General features: G+C 34.7%; 1 protein-coding gene across 1 annotated transcript in view; it reads left to right on the top strand.

Annotated features, from left to right (window-relative positions):
* The window catches only part of nubp1 (nucleotide binding protein 1 (MinD homolog, E. coli)), a 36,199-nt gene that overhangs the window by 1,421 nt on the left and 15,492 nt on the right, over positions 1 to 19,286 (top strand). Inside the window, exons 3-6 of the mRNA XM_067381872.1 lie at positions 340 to 473; positions 14,375 to 14,443; positions 15,958 to 15,990; positions 16,082 to 16,172. Coding sequence (XP_067237973.1) covers positions 340 to 473; positions 14,375 to 14,443; positions 15,958 to 15,990; positions 16,082 to 16,172 — 327 coding nt within the window. The remainder of the gene's footprint in view (positions 1 to 339; positions 474 to 14,374; positions 14,444 to 15,957; positions 15,991 to 16,081; positions 16,173 to 19,286) is intronic.

Below are 19,286 nucleotides of genomic sequence, written 5' to 3'. Positions count from 1 at the left end.
CATGTAATCCATAAAAAAGTAACTGTAGTCTGATTACATGTATTTTAAAAATTAGTTTACTCTAATTACAAGTACTTGATTTTTAGAATCTGATTACATAATCCAGATTACATGTAATCTGTTACTACCCAGCTCTGTGTGTGTGTATAATATATATATATATATATATATATATATATATATATATATATATATAATAATTTAGGATTTATCCTTTTAGATTTGTTATTGGATGATGATGTACAACATCAAAGTTTTTTTTTAATATATACATATATATAATTGCTTGTTGGTTACATATAAATCTGAAGTATATGATATTGTTTTCTGTCATTGCAGCCATAGAGGAAATCAGACAAAAAATGACCTCTGTGAAACACAAAATTCTTGTTTTGTCTGGCAAAGGGGGTGTTGGGAAGAGCACATTCAGCGCACATTTGTCTCATGCATTAGCTAGTGATGACTCCAAAGAGGTAAGAACAAAGAATTCTATACTTCCAATATGAGTATTTTATGATGTCACGTCTTCTGACCATTATACATTTATTTTTTTCAGAACTGAGCAGGGCTGAATTGCTATAGTTTTATACATTTAGCACAAGTTAACTGGTTCAGTGACTGTATTATAAATAAATAATATTATAATATTTATAAATAATATTGTTTATAATAATAGTATAAAAAATAAATAAAATTATTTTAAAAATAAAAAATTTAAAATAAAACTTATTATTAAGAAACAAGTTCTCTCATGTCTGCCTTCTTTAGTTTTGGATATGCTGTCTTGACATTTACAAGATTTCATGTAATTTGTTTGTGAAATTTTTGCTTTTCTTATTATTTTGGGTCGCATGCATCTTTTATTCTTTTTTATGATTAACAGTGTTAAAGGGTTAGTTTACCCAAAAATTACCAAAGCTTAGGCTACTCTTACATCCTGCATCATACACCAGAACTTGATTCTCTCGTAAATGCACCAACGGATGTTAACAGAAGTGATTATAGTCTATGAAGTTATAAACATGGATATTTTTTGAGGCTTTCCTTCAGAAGGCCTTTTTAACCCCCAGGAGTTGTATAGAATTCTTTTATGATGGATGGATGAGCTTTTTTGGGATTCAAAATCTCCGTTACTAATATTTTTTAATATAACTCTGTGTTTAACTGAAAGAAGAAAGTCATATACACCTAGGATGGCTTGACGGTGAGTAAATTCATTTTTGGGTGAACTATCCCTTTAGGCCACAAATACTAATATGATTCACTGACTTGTGAATTTGGGATAATATTGTCTCCTAGCAGATGAGTTTGTTGACCCTTTTTTTCCATGTGGTGTTGGTTGATTCATTAATAAATTCTCCTTATACCTCCTTATACCTTTACGGGATGAAAACAATTCCACACAATGCCTGAGAATATATATATATATATATATATATATATATATATATATATATATATATATATATATATATATTTTATTATTATTATATTTATTATTATATATTTTATTCTGCAAAAAAGGTCAATATCTTTTTTTTTTTTTTTTTTTTAACTTTTTCAGAACTAATTAATGTGAACATTACACATTTTTTTAAAGGTGCTATATGTATTTTTATTTTTATTTTTTTTACTTTACTGAAGCGTAATAATACGCATGTTTCCTATACATCTGCCAACATGGAAGTTCACATTCTTGTTGCTCTGAAAAACAATGCTAAAGCCATCTATTCTACTTTGAAATGTGCGTTCTGTTTCGGAATGTCTGTTTTTGTTTTGTTCTGTGTGATCCCGCCCACTGCCAAATTTACCCAGTAGTATTTTGATAGCCTGGTTTGCCAGTTGGTGGAAAACACAGCATATTGCAGCCATGGAAGCCTGCAAATGAACTGGATCAGAGGTCGCAGATTCTACCTTATCTAAAAAGCCTCTGCATCCATCTAAAAAGATATATGACCAGAGGCATATTAAAATGCAGATAAATCAACTCATCAACATGCAGTGTAATTGCTCGTTCCTGTTGCATGTCCTCAATCTGGCAACTTGCGTGAACGTATATTTTGAATTTGGACTGCAGTACACATTTCAACCACAAGCTGTCTATATCACATACTGCATCTTTACAGTACTTATTTCTCGGTTGAAATAAAATCCATTGAATCTGTAGAAGTAAATAATGTACAAAAAAATTAATCGGCTTCTTTCTTCTGCTCTGATGAACCACACATACGACTGTTGGATGTCATGGGATACATCTATGCAGCCTTCTACTTAGGCAACTAGATTTTAGTAGAAATTATGGTACACGATCGTCGATATCGTGACGTTTTCCGTCCTCCGCTGCCTGTAAAGTCAACATTGTTTAGATTTCAGACACAGCCTTTGTTTTGTCCAATATTTGTCTCATATTATGACCTTCCATTTTTGATTAAAAACATATTTTTAAAATATAAAATGTCACGACTAATTTAGATAGGCTGCAAGCCTAACTCATACCTGTTTATTTTTTACAAAGAGTTTCCTTTTGATTCATTTTCTACGGAAGAGGATTAGGGCCAAGCAATAATAAAAAAATAAAACCATCTCGAGATTAAAGTTGTTAAATTTCGAGAAAAAAGTCTAGATAAAATGTTGAGAATAAAGTCATTAAATTATGAGAAAAAAGTTGTTAAATTATGAGAACAAATTCGTAATTTAACGATTTTTTTCTCGAAATTTAACAACTTTAATCTCAAGATGGTTTTATTTTTTTATTATTGCTTGGCCCTAATCCTCTTCCGTAATTTTCATTCTAGCTAGTTATTCAATGTATTATTTACAGATTGCACTATGAACATTAAATTACATTTCCAAACTTGTTCAGAAACATTTCTGAAATCATATCAGACATTTTAAGTGCAGTGCCTTTAGCAAAACATTATTGTATTTATCAGAATAAGAAAACCAACCAACCAACCAACCGCTGAGGGATAATGTTACACTTATGCTTTCGAACTTGGATGAATCACTATGAGAGTGCAGTGAACAGGAAAAGCTTCTGTTTGAATCGTAGCAGCCGAGCCAAGCACTTCACAATAATGTTTCTCTGTCTGAGACTGCTGGCTATTTTTAGTGCATTGTAGGGCTCTGCGGCAGAAAGAGCTGTGTTTACCGGGTTCATTGAGAAGAGCACGGCTTTGCCTGGGACTCTTTCTGAGCCAGTGCACTAGGGAGAGCTGTATTGATCTCGTCTCAACAAACTGCGGCCACAATTGTGCTGTCAGTGTGCAGACTGAGTCCACTGTTTACCCTTTGGCAGCTCACTGACTGAAATAATCTTCAATCCCTCAAACAATTTAAATCGCACAGCTTGGGGACTTCCACAATGTGAAGCGATCCAATGTGGCCAATATCTAAAAAGCCGAGAGGAATCTAGTCCCACGCTCTCTGCTTCCAGTATTCAGAAGTGCCTTTAAAAGGTCTCACTGTGAAATTATGGGTCATGTTTTTGTTTTATTTTTCTTTTATATCCCACTCTCTTTCCATTGTTAGATAGTTTGTGCAACTGCATTTTTCTCTATATTGATTTTTTTTTTCTTCAGGGACTGTTATTATTTCTCAAGCACATAGTATATGTAGTAATGGAACGCTGTAGCCTGCAGAAAAAAATCAAAAAAAATTTTTTTGCTAATCTGAGGTGAGTGTTGGACTAGGGTCACCCTGGCTGATGCTGTTGACAGTTGAAACCCTATGTGTGTGTCAGTATGATCTCCAAACAGCACCGTCCACTCAGGCATGTGTGCTGATAACTCACACTTATCTGCTGTGTCAAAAGTCCCCCTTCAGACTCTAGAAGGGCTGTGAGCTTGAATGGGAACATCCTGTTGTGTGCCTTGCGTTGTTCACACTTCCTGAGAGCTGAAAGAATCAGGAAAGCGTTGAGAGGCCCTCCTAGTGCAAACTTCAGCAGATAAGAGACACATTAATGCACACACTTGATCAGCCATAAGGAGTTTATTTCACATGGAGAAAACCGGATGTGGAACAGAAAGAAAAGCCTGGCATTTGGCGTTAATTTTATGATTAAATCTTTTAACTTCTGCTTTTTATTTTTGAAATGACCTTTTCTGTTCTTATTTTCCTTTTTATTCATGTTTTTATATATAGATAAGCCTTAAAGGGTTAGTTCACCCAAAAATGAAAATTCTGTCATTTATTAATCATCCTCATGCCGTTCCACACCCGCAAGACCTTCGTTCATCTTCAGAACACAAATTAAGAGATTTTAGTTGAAATCCGATGGCTCAGTGAGGCCTCCATAGGGAGCAATGACATTTCCTCTCTCAAGATCCATTATTGTACTAAAAACATATTTAAATCAGTTCATGTGAGTACAGTGGTTCAATATTAATATTATAAAGCGACAAAAATATTTTTGGTGCGCCAAAAAAAAAAAAGACCTATATACAGTGGTGGTCAGAATTATTGGCACCCTTGGTAAATATGATCAAAGATGACTGTAAAAATAAATCTGCATTGTTTATCCTTTTGATCTTTAATTCATAAAATTAGCAAAAGTCTATTCCTTTCATTGAAGGAAAAGAATTGAAAGTGGGGGGAAACTCACATTATGAAATAAATGTTTTTCTTCAAAACATGTTGGCCACAATTATTGGCACCCTTTTATTCAAAACTTTTTGCAACCTCCTTTTGCCAAGATAACAGCTCTGAGTCTTCACCTATAATGCCTGATGAGTTGGAGAACACCTGACAGGAGATCAGAGACCATTCCTTCATACAGAATCTCTCCAGATCCGTCAGAGTCCAGCTCCATGCTGGTGTTTCTTCTCTTCAGTTCACTCCACTCATTTTCTTTAGGGTTCAGGTCAGGGGACTGGGATGGCCATGGCAGAAGCTTCATTTTGTGCTCATTGACACATTTTTGTGTTGGTTTTGATGTTTGTTTTGGATCATTGTCCTGATGAAAGATCCAACCACGGCCCATTATAAGATTTCTATCAGAAGCAGTCAGGTTTTTAATTTTTATCTGTTAGTATTTGATAGAATCCATGATGCCATGTATCTGAACAAGATGTCCAGGACCTCCAGCAGAAAAATAGGCCCACAACATTAAAGATCCAGCGGTATATTTAACCATGGATATGGGGTATTTTTTATCCATGTGTGCACCAAACCCATCTGGTGGGTTTGCTGCCAAGAAGCTCTTGTTTTAGTTTCATCTGACCATTTAGTTTCATCTGACCATTGTTTCTGGATGAGAGCAGAGGATTTTTCTTGAACCCCTCCCAAACAACTTGTGGGGATGTAGGTGCTGTTTGATCATTTTTTTGGTGCTTTCTGAGATTCAAGACTCAACTAATCTCTGCTATTCTCCATCTGTGATCCTTGAGAGTCTTTGACCACTTAAACTCTCCTCTTCAGTTCACATTAGGACGATTTAGACACATGTCCTCTTCCAGGCAGATTTGTAGCATCTTCAGTTCATTGGAACTTCTCAATTATTGCCCTGATGGTGGAAATGGGGATTTTCAATGCTTTAGGTAATATTTTACAGATACTTTCTATTTTGTGAAGCTCAACAATCATTTGCTGCACATCAGAACTATATTCTTTGGTTTTTCTCATTGTGATGAATGATTAAGGGAATTTGGCCCTTGTGTTTCCTTATGTTTATACTCCCATGGAACAGGAAGTCTCGGCTGGACAATTTCATGTTCATGATCACCCTGGTGAGCTAAAAAAATGTAAATATGAATGGGAATATACTTCAGAGATATTTTACTCATAAAATATTCTAGGGGTGCCAATAATTGTGGCCAAAACATTTATTTCATAATGTGAGTTTCCCCCCACTTTCAACTGTTTTCCTTCAATGAAATGTTAGATTTTTGCTAATTTTATGAATTAAAGATCAAAAGGATAAACAATGCAGATTTATTTTTACAGTCATTTTTGATCATATTTACCAAGGGTGCCAATAATTCTGACCACCACTGTAGTGCTTCATGAAGCTTTGGAGCATTATGAATCAGCACGTTGAATCAGCGGTTCAGAGCGTCAAAGTCACGTGATTTTCAGCAGTTTGGCGGTTTGACACGCAATCCGAATCATGATTCTTCATGCTGTTTCATAACGCTCCGAATCTTCCTGAAGCAGTGTTTTGAAATCGGTCATCACTATATAAGTTGTTATTTTTTTTTTTTTTTTGGCGCACCAAAAATATTCTTGTCGCTTTATAATATTAATATTGAACCACTGTACTCACATGAACTGATTTAAATATGTTTTTAGTACCTTTATGGATCTTGAGAGAGGAAATGTCATTGCTCCCTAAGCAGGCCTCACGGAGCCATCAGATTTCAACTAAAATATCTTAATTTGTGTTCCGAAGATTAAGTGAGTAATAAATGACATTATTTTTGGGTGAACTAACCCTTTAAATTTATTTGATCGATCAAAAAACAGTAATATTGTGAAATATTATATTATAATATTATTCCTGTGATCAAAGCTGAGTTTTCAGCATCGTTACTCCAGTCTTTAGGGTCACATGATCATTCAGAAATCATTCTAATATGATGATTTGCTGCTCAAGAAACATTTCATATTATTACTGCCCATATTAACCCTAAATCAGGCAACGTGACTCACGAGTCACATAGTATTTATTGTCTTTTTTGGGGCATAAGAACAATTTTTTTATTAAATCCTTTTATCATTTATCAATGCCTGGTCTGTCTCAAGTATGCTGGTCACATGATTTGCTTCAAGTTTTCAGTGATCTATTAGTAAGCCTGATCTAAATCCAACATGGTTGCCAGTGGTGGAGAACATTCAGATTTTGAAGTAGATAATTATATATTAAACTTACTTTTCTTTTGGAAAAAAAAATTATATTACTGCTAACATTAATACTGAACATTGTCTTAGGGTGCTGAAGAAAAAAAAATTGTCATATGTTGTTTATGTTGTTATTTAGCACGTTTTGAAATGTATGTGACTCCTGAGTCACGTTGCCTGTTTAGGGTATAAAAAAGGGATTAACCCTAAGAGTGGAAAAGTCTAAGGTAACCATATTAAAAAAACTGTTGCTCCCTTTTTTGAGAATATACGTAACACTACACTAAATTTAAATGGTTGTAATTTAAGAATGTTTTAGACATAAGTTTGGTCTTGTTTTTTTTTTAAAAAGAAAAAGTAACTTCAAAAAATGATTACATTTACTGTAAATCAAATGTACTCTACAGTCCAGTCCAAAAGTATGGAACCACTAAGATTTTTAATGTTTTTAAAAGAAGTTTCGTCTGCTCACCAAGGCTACATTTATTTAATTAAAAATACAGTAAAAAACAGTAATATTGTGAAATATTATCACAATTTAAAATAACTGTTTTCTATTTGAATATATTTGACAAAGTAATTTATTCCTGTGATCAAAGCTGAATTTTTAGCATCGTTACTCCAGTCTTCAGTGTCACATGATCCTTCAGAAATCATTCTAATATGCTGATCTGCTGCTCAAGAAACATTTAATGTGTACAATTGTGCAAAATATTTGTGTACAATATTTTTTTTCAGGATTATTTGATGAATAGAAAGTTGAAAAGAACAGTGTTTATCTGAAATCTAATCTTTTGTAACATTATAAATGTCTTTACTGCCACTTTTGATTGATTTTAATGCATCCTTGCTGAATAAAAGTATTCATTTCTTTAATTTCTTTTCAAAAAAATAAAAATAAAAATTCTTACTGACCTCAAACTTTTGAACGGAGTGTATAATGCTACAGAAGCTTTGTATTTCAGATAAATGCTGTTCTTTTGAACTTTCTATTCATCAAGGAATCCTGAAAAAAAAAAAGTACACAACTGTTTTCAACATTGAAAATAATCAGAAATGTTTATTGAGCATCAAATCAGCATATTAGAATGATTTCTGCAGGATCATGTGACACTGAAGACTGGAGTAACGATGCTGAAAATTCAGCTTTGATCACAGGAATAAATTACTTTGTGAAATATATTCAAATAGAAAACAGTTATTTTAAATTGTAATAATATTTCACAATATTACTGTTTTTTACTGTATTTTTAATTAAATAAATGTAGCCTTGGTGAGCAGATGAAACTTTTAAAAACATTAAAAATCTTAGTGGATCCAAACTTTTGGACTGTACTGTAAATATTTTATATAAAATGTATATTTTACAAAATAATTTTTACTCTAAAATTACTATCAAATCACAGTCATATGTCTAACCAATTTGTGTTCTAAATTTTAATTTAATATCACAAAATGTAACTTCCCATGAGATTTTTAGGCGTTGTACCAAAAATAGCCACTGGGTGTTTTTTTAATGCATTCTCCTGTATCAAATTTATACATTTCAGTCTCAATATCAAAAAACAGTTGGCAGATGGGACCGTGAGACTCAGAACTTTCCAATGATATGTGTTTTGTCAAGATTAGAATTTTTTTTTTTTTTATAAAGTAGTTCAAAAAAATTGTGTAATACAAAACCTGACACCACCCACTAGGTGAGGAGCTTGCTAAAAGAAATTAAAGTACCATTTTTATGGTAAAGCAAGGTCCGATTTCAAAATGGTTTTCATAGGCTGAATCTTGAGTTCGTAAGCATTTGAATGATATATAATTTGTCAACATTACATCAGGTAAAGTATAGGATATAATTGTTTTAAGCATGCAGTGGCAAGTAGGCCAGTAACAGTTAACAGATTAATGACTTGGTCCTTTTTTTATACCCTAATCAGGCAACGTGACCTGGGAGTCACAACTCATAAAATCCAAAATATATCAAATATTTCAAAAATTCTTTTGGATATGTTTTACTTAAGCTCAGATGATATAAAAAATATCATGAAAATATTTTTTGCTTATCATTTTCCACTCTTGCCTGTTTAAGGGTTAAGTTGTGTACAATTTTTTCCAGAGGGAAAGTACATTTTCAGATTTTCATTAAAGATTACGAATAAGTTATTTTAAGTTGTAATATTTCACAATAATACTGTTTTTTTTACAGTATATTTAATCACAAAAATGCTGTCTTGGTCAGCATAAGAGACTTATTTCAAAAACATTAAAATACCAACCCGAAACTTGATATATGTACTACTGATAGATAGATAGATAGATAGATAGATAGATAGATAGATAGATAGATAGATAGATAGATAGATAGATAGATAGATAGATAGATAGATAGATAGATAGATAGATAGATAGATAGATAGATAGATAGATAGATAGATAGATAGATAGATATTTTACTCTTTTATTTGGTAATGAAAGTGGGCGTTTCATTGAAATTTTGCCTTTCAGCCTTAAGCAGAGGGAAGGGAATCAGTGATCAAGTGACACATCCTGACTTCCTGTGGTATAGGGTTTGTATATACATCTCTGTATTTTCATGAAACTATGTTCTTTGTTCCATGTTCTAAGGTGTTGTTCAATGGTAAAAAGAAGCTGTGTCCTTTTATATTTATGTTGACTTTGTTTATGCCCACTGTTTTGAGTACTTCATATGTACTTCAGCACATCCAGCCACCCACTCTGTTTTTTTGGTTTGCTAGTAAACGTTAGGTCAGGTCATGCAATTAAACATTGTAGACTGAAATCATGAATTAAAATAATGCATAGTGCTCTTGTAATGGTGTAGATTATCATAGTAAACATATTGTTTACACTAAGACTCATTTCTTGCTAATAAGCAACTAAGTATTGAATTTACTCAATTTACATTTTAATAGGTTGAGCGCTTCAGGCTTTGACTGAAGGTGCATGCGAGTTGGAAAAGTAGAGGTGTGGCATTCACTCGCAGTAACTGGAGCAGTGCGATGATGGATGAGGTTATCGTTAGAGCATAATGAAAAGCATTATGTAGCTGTTAATGAGGAAGATTGTGTGTTAATGGTGATAACTGGATAAACCTGCTGTACAGTAGTAATCAGATCAAGTGCAGACATCTTGATGAAAAATCCTACATTTAGTTTTGCATATACTTTATGCTGAAACTCAGTGAAATTTTGGTTCAACGTATTTTAATGTTAGAATATGTTTGTACCAGAAAGCAAAGGCTGTACAGATATGCTTTGTTTGAACAATTGTGAGGTTTTTTATTTTCATATGGAGTCTGTCTCATAGTTTTGATTACAGGGGAATACTCCGCCCAACTGGAACTGGGAAGAGACTTGTGTTTGACCCAAGAATGTCTTGTTCTTGTGCCATTTTAAGTTCTTTAGGCTGTTGCAAACACCCTTTTTTGGTTCTCGGTTCTCTGAGTAGAATCCACACATTTCGTTTTTTCCAAATCTCTGGCTGTTTTCATATTTCTTAGACATTTCTATTAAATATCTTTCTGTTTGTCTGTAGAGATACAGTGACATATTTTCATAACTTGCTTCAAGACATGTGAAGAAGTAAGATATAAGAATTTCCCTTTGGATGAACTCTCTCTTCCTCCTCATTTTTAACAGAAGATAAATACCCTTTATGAGAGAGCTGTGCCTATGCAAAACTTTTTCTCCTTTTTTTTCACTATCCCAAGCTGCTGTCTAAGGAAATGCTGGTGGTTTAGTAGCTGTCTGCAGAATCCTGATGAATATAGCAGCCACTTGTTTTGATAGTTGAGAATAATTGACTGCAGCTGGACAGTTTAAAAGTCCCATTTCTTTAACAGTATTGTTAACACATTTGATCACTCACTGGATGATCAGTTATGTGGTGTGACCATTCGCTGAGAGGTCTTTGAAAATGGCTCAGGAATCTCCCCTTTTGGGCTTTGAACCAACAACCTTTGGGTCACTAGTTCAGGTCTTTTACCACTCAGCCACACCAGCAAATGTCTCTTTGCTTCTCTAGAAGCACATAGGCTACAGTAGCCAAACCTACATCTGGTCCCAAACAGGCCTTTTTGTGGATGTTCCATATTCCCTAAAGAGTTCCGTGGGATTCTTAGCATTTTTGAAAGTTTAAGATGTGCCCTCCCTTCCTCGCTCAACATATATTTGATTAGCCCTGAGGGTTTTCAGACATTGATTTAAGAAGGCCAACTAAGACATGTACGTTTTTGTTTCTAGCCAAGAAAAAGGGAAGTACTGGAAAAGAAGAGCGGTTGCCAGAAGAAAAGTATTCAGACTCTGGGAGGAAGTGGTGTGACTTCCCCTGTAGCTCTGCAGGAGAATCCCTGACTTTTGCCACTATGGTCTTGGCCTCTCTACAACCCTGCTCACTGGGCGGCCATTTCCTTAGAGAGAGCAAAATGGAGAATGAGGGAACCTGCTCGGTTCCTGTGGGACTATTAAGTGGGGTTCTGAGCTCCTTCTTTGCTGCTTTCACTCCCTAGTTTGCTTTCAGTAAATTTCCTTCAGGAAACAGAAGAACAGGGAGGGAGAAATAAACATCATCAGAGTGTGACCATAACAAGAGCGTGCTGCTTAATTCAGCCGTCGACAAATAACATTTAACACAAGCCAGGGGCAAGAAGGTCATGCGTTTATTAGACTCTGTATTTGATTTTTAAACTAAATACACTTAACATTTTAAACAAATGCTTTGAGAACTTGTCATGTCTTTGTTGTAGGAAAAACAAGGGCTCCCTTCCATGGATCCATAAAGTCAAATCATCAGCACATCTGGAATTTTTCTTAGTTCCTGTCATGTCCACGAATTAGTCACACACACAAACACTAAATCATGGCTAGAGATTTGCACTGGTTTGATTATCTAAACATGTGTTATAGTATAATCCATTGGGCATGCAGCAGCCCTCGGGGGTCTATTGTAAGAGATGAAGAAGAGTTTTAATGATCTCCTTTACAAAAGCCAGGAATATCATCCCTCTAAAACATTCCCAGTCTTTTTTCCCCAATGCTGAATGACATCTGCAGCTGTTTCTGTGAGGCCCTGTTAAGGTGTTTTTAGTGATAGATAGATAGATAGATAGATAGATAGATAGATAGATAGATAGATAGATAGATAGATAGATAGATAGATAGATAGATAGATAGATAGATAGATAGATAGATAGATAGATAGATAGATAGATAGATAGATAGATAGATAGATAGATAGATAGATAGATAAGAGGGTGAACAGGCAGACAGACAGATAGATAATGGTTAAATAGAAAGTGATCTAATCTGTTGACAAATGGTTTCAATTCAAACAAATTTGATTATCTCACCTCTATAGTTTTGGCAGTATTTGTTGAAGTGTTCAGGATGTTATCACTCACCCTGATGCACATTAAGCAATTCAGTTCAATTTTTTTTTTTTTTAAAGCACATTTAAATACAACACATTGTTCCAAAGTGCTGTACAGAATCAGTAAACCAACAAATATAGGCCAAATTCACACAACATCAGTCAAGGATCAAAATAGGTACTGCAGTCCAAATTCAAAATATTGTTTGGTCCGCCCCCTCGTTCAAAGACGCGGGTTGCCAGCTTTTACAGCATATGGTTGCCAGCAACAATAGGGAGCGCGATTGACAATGAAAGCTGAGGAGGCTTTAACACTGTAATTTATCTGTTTTGATATGCTGTTGTTCATAGAGCTATTTAGATGGATTCAGAGGCTTTTTAGTAGAGATGTACCGATTGCAATTTTCTTGTCCGATTCCGATTTTTTTGCAGATTCCGATATTCTTTCTAAGCACTATAAATGACAACATATACAAACAAAAATCTACTTTTCTTCAATGCAGAGTTTTATTTTCATAAAAAAACAAGTAAAAGTCAGTAATAAAATATAAACAGCTCAAATAAATGCAATAGAATAAAGAAAGCTATGAAACTAAGTTTTTTGGGTAACTGGGTTTTTATTCAGGTAAGAAATACTACAGAAATTAAAGTAATCAAATGTAAAATAACACATTGTGTTATTTTGCATTGGTTACCTTAATTTCTGTAGTCTTTATTGCAAATAATTCTTACCATTAAAGTTATAAAACGTATTCAGTCGAGAGCAGAAAGTGATTTTCTTTGTCTTTTGTTCTTTGATTAACATGACAAACAGCAGCAGGAATATTGGACTGCTGTCCCTTTAAGAGTTTAGGAACGTTGTTCAACGGACCCAATACTGTTATGACTTCTGTCTCTGTTCGTGGCTTGTCCGCTCCACCGCTCAGTGGTGCGCGCGCTTTTGGTGTGACCGCAAAACCTGCGGGGATGACTAAAATTAATCGCAATACAAGCACTACTTACCGGAGCGAATGAGACAAGAGAGAGAGGAGGCGCCCGCGCGGGTGTGTGTCACTTCACCATGACAGAGAAGAGAGAACGCGCAGCTGACATTGCCTGATTCTCTGACCCAGTTCGTTTGCTGGTTTCCATGGTTGTAATACGCGTTGTTTTCCGCCAACTGGCAACCTGTGATGTCGAAATACTATTGGATAAACTGCAGCACGAGGTTTCGCACAGACCAAAACAAAAACAGACCTTCCGACACGGAACGCACATTTTCAAAGTAGAATATTTGGCTGCAGCATTGTTTTTCTGAGAAACAAGTAGGTGAACTTGGCATATCTGCAATCATATTGGGGTATTTTTATGCTTTATTAAAGTAAAAATCTTACATAGAGCCCCTTTAAGAGCCGATTTAAAACGAGACGAAGGGCCAGACTTAACATGCAACGGGAGACTGTTTCACAAACTTGGGCACTGGCTCTTATCTCACCGCTCTCCTCCACATCTGGCCTAGAGTTCAAATATAATCATCAGGTCTGGTATACACTCAGCCCACACCAAATCAAGGCTGTACAGTCAGACATGAGAGACCACAGTCCTGATGATTTCATTCAGACCATGAAGGCCATGGAAAGGTTATGTTTCCTGGTCACAGCAGGGTAATGTGGCATTCACAGATGAGTTTAAATAGCTTAAACATGTATTGGAGGTTGTTGTGGTCTGTGTGAATAGAGCTGGAACTGAAGTGATGGTCTTATGTAATGACTTATGTATGAGTCCGTGCTAGTGAGACTGAAGCTATGTGTGTGAGTCTGTGTGAGAGTTGCTGACTCACTAAACTGTGCTACACTGGCATCTTGTGCTAACATCGTTGTACTGCAGTGGTGCAGTTTTCATTTGCTTTCAAAAAAAGACCTGTTCAAATCCCAACCTCTTGGCTTTGTTTTGTTGTTTTATTAAAGCAAAAAATGAGCAAATCGGACAAATCAAATGTACACATTTTGCCACATTTTTTTATACAATAATTGTTCCGCTTAATCAAACGTCTGGTTAAAAGGCACACTAAAAATTAGACATTAAATGTTTACATAATTCATATCTATATTAAACCAACCTTATGCCAGTTGTCATGCTTATTAATTAATTAATTTATTTATTCATGTTCCAGGTAGCACTCCTAGATGTGGACATCTGTGGACCATCTATACCAAGAATAATGGGCTTAGAGGGGGAGCAGGTATGTTACTGCAGAGACAGACATCATTATTCATCATACTTGTGTCAGAATGCTGAGATGTCTGAGTGGTTTATAATTTTATTCTTTCTTTGTTTAACCAATACGTTTCTGTTAAGGGTGAAGATCCTCCTTTATGCCCCTCATGTCTGAATCCATTATCACTGTTAGAATTCTTGGTCCAACTTTATATTAGGTGGCCTTAACTACTTACATTTAAATTAATTATTTGATACAATACACTTATTGTGTACATACGTTTTACACAATATTTTTACTTAAATTTTTAAAAAACCTGCATGTAATTACATCTGTAATTCATTTTTGTAATTAAATTTATAATTACACTGTTGACCAATCCCTTACACCGTAACCCACTCTTAACCTCCTGCATCCCTCTGTCCTTGTACAAGGACATTGTATTTTAGTGAATTTCTCTGACACCATACATGTCAACTATGTTTTATGTAAACTATGTAACATTATCTAGACTATGTAAACATTCACACATAGTTTGACTCTCAGTAGGAAGATCAAAGACTGACAAAACCCCTTAACTTATTTGAATCTAATCAGTAAATAAATGCCATTGTGTTCACCTTGAATGCCCAATACAGTGTAGTTCCCCTTAGCTTTTCATGTGATGTTATATCAGGATGTAAGATCAGCGGACCTTAAACAGATGTTAATTTGTAATCCCACATAGGGAAAGAAATTACATATCAATATTCCTATGAAATATTATATATTGTTATGAAAATGTTGCCAACTTAACTCCCATTATTACACTTTTTTTTCATTACATGTTGCTCCAAGAACAGAATAATATGCAAATTAGATACCGTGTATAGATACATTGCATTGAATGGGAAAACCTGTGTATGGGCATTTTACCCACATATTGCATAAAGTAAAATGGTATATCAGTTCATTCCATTATATCTTTCATAAAATAGTTGAGAAACCTCTTTAAACAAAGTTTGGTTAAAAAAAAAAAATCTCAACTTAAAAAATTGATTGGTGAATGAAAAAAAAAAAATAATCCCATTGTTTTTGCCTATACATGTAATTTCGTGTCATTTTAATTTTTTAAACAACTGAGTCCTGTTGTCCACTTATGAGGACATAGCAAAACATAAGAATAAAGTATAATTTTTCAAATAAAAGTTTTTTTTTCTATTTGTTTCTTATGGTTTTTCTATTTTTTTCTGGGTCTTAGGAGGTCAAACCTAACTATACCACCAAACCTGTCCCTAACCTTTCCCGTATCCCACCTCAAAAGTGTTTTGCAGTACAGCATGAACACAATAAGTACATTGTACTTATTTTTTGAGCCAACTTTGAGCCAATTCTCTATTTTTCAGATGACTCTTATGAAAAGATTTTTAATGAAGTAAGACCATATCTAGTTTTAGAATGTTAATATTTAAGATAAAATTTAATCTCTTTCTCGCCATGAATATAGCCGGGGTAGCTGGCATGGCGTTGAAGTTATACTGTCTTTGTTTTATGTGCAGGTTCACCAGAGTGGCTCAGGCTGGTCCCCAGTGGTGAGATTTTAAAAAATATATTCTTTTGATTTTAATTCTGATGCCCCTTCATTGTTTCATTATTACATGCTGATATATTCTCTGTGTCTAGTATGTTGAGGACAACTTGGCAGTCATGTCCATTGGCTTTCTGCTCAGTAGTCCAGATGATGCTGTTATTTGGAGAGGCCCCAAAAAGAATGGTGTGTACTTCACTTTATCATTTTTATATATTTTATTTAGAGGTTTAAATTTTCTTCCTCATAGTCAAGCAGTCTTAATTTAGCTGTGAGTTGCATTTAATGCAAAAGTGTGACCGTATGTGCTAACTGACCTCAAAGCAGTTATTTGTAAATCTGTTCACTTGATACCCCTGGTAGTGCAGCATAGTTATTATGACGGTCCTGCACAAGCCCACACAACCATGTGACCTTTTTGAATTCTACCCAGAATGCTGTACTTGAAAATGCTAGGGGAATTCAAACACATCTGTCAGACCACTTGTGAAAAAAAGCGTCATAATGTAGGTATTAAAAAGTCTGAGTACATGAATCACACCTTGGTATTGGAGGAGTATGAAAATGCCCACCCTAAATGTTTGCCTACTTTCCAGATCAAGTCTAATCAGGTCCTCGGTGTAAAAGATGACGGGTACATGTGGTGTTTTTACTGTGGGTAGCAGTCACATGATTGCTGGTTTAATGGTTAAGTATATCTTAGTTGAGGCATGTTTGGTTTCATGTAGCTGTTTTTAAATAAAATGTTTCCACTTGGTTAATCTGCAGGTTTCATTTCAGTAGACAGGTTTTTCATCTCAATATCTGCCAATCAGTGTGCAATAACTGCTGCTTCTTAGTGTACATGTAAATGTAATTAAATAAATGACATTTTGAACTAGTGGTAGATGATACAAGCAGGGCTCCCGCTGGTCATGGAATGTCTGGAATATCATGGAATTTTAAAAGGTCTATTCCAGACATTGCTGCACCCATGGTACGGCAGCAAAGTTCCTAGCCATATCGGCCTAGAAAATCGCAACTTTTTAATTTCCGTCAGTCTCAGTACACGGTGCAACTACAGAAACGTTTTTTACAGAAGAGAGGGATGCAGGAGGTTAAGAGTGGGTTAAGGTGTAAGTGATTGTTCAACTGTGTAATTATAAATGTAATTACAGAAATTAAAGTTTATTAAAGTTTTATATAGGAAAAATATCGAAACTCTTTGGTCGTTTTTGAGCGAGATGCTAACGGTCTCATCAGATTCAATGAACTATGCTAAGCTATGCTAAAAGTGTTCCTTTAATTTTTTTTTATTTTTTTTTATTGCGTTGTCATGCATTTCGCATATTGTTATAGCTATTTTAATTTGTTCCCTTCCCACTCATCAACTGGCAGTCACTTAAGTCAAATGCAGTCACCTTTACCTGTTAACTAAGGCAAACATGCCAGGAAGATGCAAATTTCAAGAGCTTTGGCTACAAAATGACCACTTCAAAGACTGTCCTAACCAGCCATGAAACGACAAAGGATTTTATTTTTGGAATGGTTTCTATATTTCTGGTATTTTGCAGCTAATAGTTCAGGTCATAGAGAGGGAACAGGGACATAAATGCACAATGAAAAGTATTTATTGCTTACAGTTTGAATGCTCGTTTCCTTTAATTTAAATGATCCATTGTTGCTCTCATAGTGGCTATTAAAGTCATGTAAAATTATATTCAAGCTCAAACAAGTGTTTTTTTATGACAAACATTGTCAGTCACTGAGTATGTATTTTGAATAATGTTTTATGATTTGATTTTGTTTGATTTTCGTGCTGCGAACAGAGCCTGCCCCCGCCCCACACTCAGTTATGATTGGCTGTGATTTATGATTGATTTTGTCATCTTGTAGCTTTGTCATGTCTGGTTAGGACCTTAGGACACAGTAAGCCTTTTCACTGCACACGACATTAGGATATGACTGTCGCATTTGGACCCCTAGTGGCAGTCGCACAGAATTTTCAATTTGGTCGTGCGTTGCCGTTACCGTTGTTTATTCACCATGGTAGAATGAATAAATATGAATAAATTAATATATACACGTTGGATAAATTATCAACATTACTTTGAAGAAAAAATATGAGTTTTCCAGGATTTAATTAATAATTATTAAATAATTATTTCAGATTATTGCATTTATAATCATAACCATTTTACAGAAATAACCTAGTGTCAAACAATCTAAGGTGCAAAAATCTGCCAAAACTAAATGTGAAGAAATAAAAAGACTTGATAGGAACTTGATAAGAAACAGAAGATCCTCTAGAGCGTTTAACCCCTGAAAGCATAAAAAACTATCAATTAATTTCTGTAGAAATAGTACAGAAAAATATCAAAGTGCATTTAACAGGTAAAAGCGCAAAAAAAAAAAAAGGTTTAACTTAGTTTTTTACTGAAAATGTCTGTGAACAAGGAAATAAAGCTTGCAAATGGATGGTTTTAAAATACTATCTATGGCTGATTTTTGTCAGTTCTTTTTAGTCGGTGAAAGTCAGGGAAAAATCAGGGAATTTGACATTTAGCTTAGAGTGGGAACCTTGTACAAGGGCAGTGTTAGCTTCCTGCCACAGTAAAACTCTGAAGCAGAAGTACTGCTTTCAAAATTAAATTAAAAAAACTGTTCAGTTCCGACAGAAATGACTATTAGCGGAACTTGGCCAGATCAAAATGGAAATCAAATACATCAATGTATGAAATTCATCATTTTTTCTGCACTAGACTTAGCAGTAATATTGGTTATATTGGTAACACTTTATTTCAATGGTCCACTTTAGACATTCTTCTAACTATAATTAACTTTACATGTCAGCTACCAGTCATTAGAGTATTATGACACTGTCTGCTTAATATCTGCTAACACTTTATTTTGATGGTCCTCCTACAGACATTCTACTGACTATAAGTCAATCTGCATCTAAATGTCAACTTATACAAGCAACCGAACCTTAACACCTAACCCTAAAGGCCAGTTCACACCACATAAATGCCAACAAACCCCAACAAACAAGTTGACTGTTGGATTTAGAATTTAATGAAAAATAACTCTAATGTTCACACTGCCCCAACAGACACAGACAAACACTGATTAAACATGTTCAGTCGGGTGAAAAACAAACCCTCACCAACACCATTAAACGCTGATGGGTAACACACTGATCAGACAAACCCAACAAAAGTGTTTGCTGGTGTTAGTCTGTTCTGTGTGAATTGGCCTTAACAGTCCACCAAAAGTCTACTATGATCTAATAACACTCTAATGAGAGTTTATTGACATGTT

The sequence above is a fragment of the Chanodichthys erythropterus genome, chromosome 3 (genome assembly GCF_024489055.1).
Source record: "Chanodichthys erythropterus isolate Z2021 chromosome 3, ASM2448905v1, whole genome shotgun sequence".
In the NCBI taxonomy this organism is placed as follows: Eukaryota; Metazoa; Chordata; class Actinopteri; order Cypriniformes; family Xenocyprididae; genus Chanodichthys; species Chanodichthys erythropterus.
Note: the sequence above shows the minus strand (reverse complement) of the source record. Positions and strands in the feature narration are given on the sequence as shown.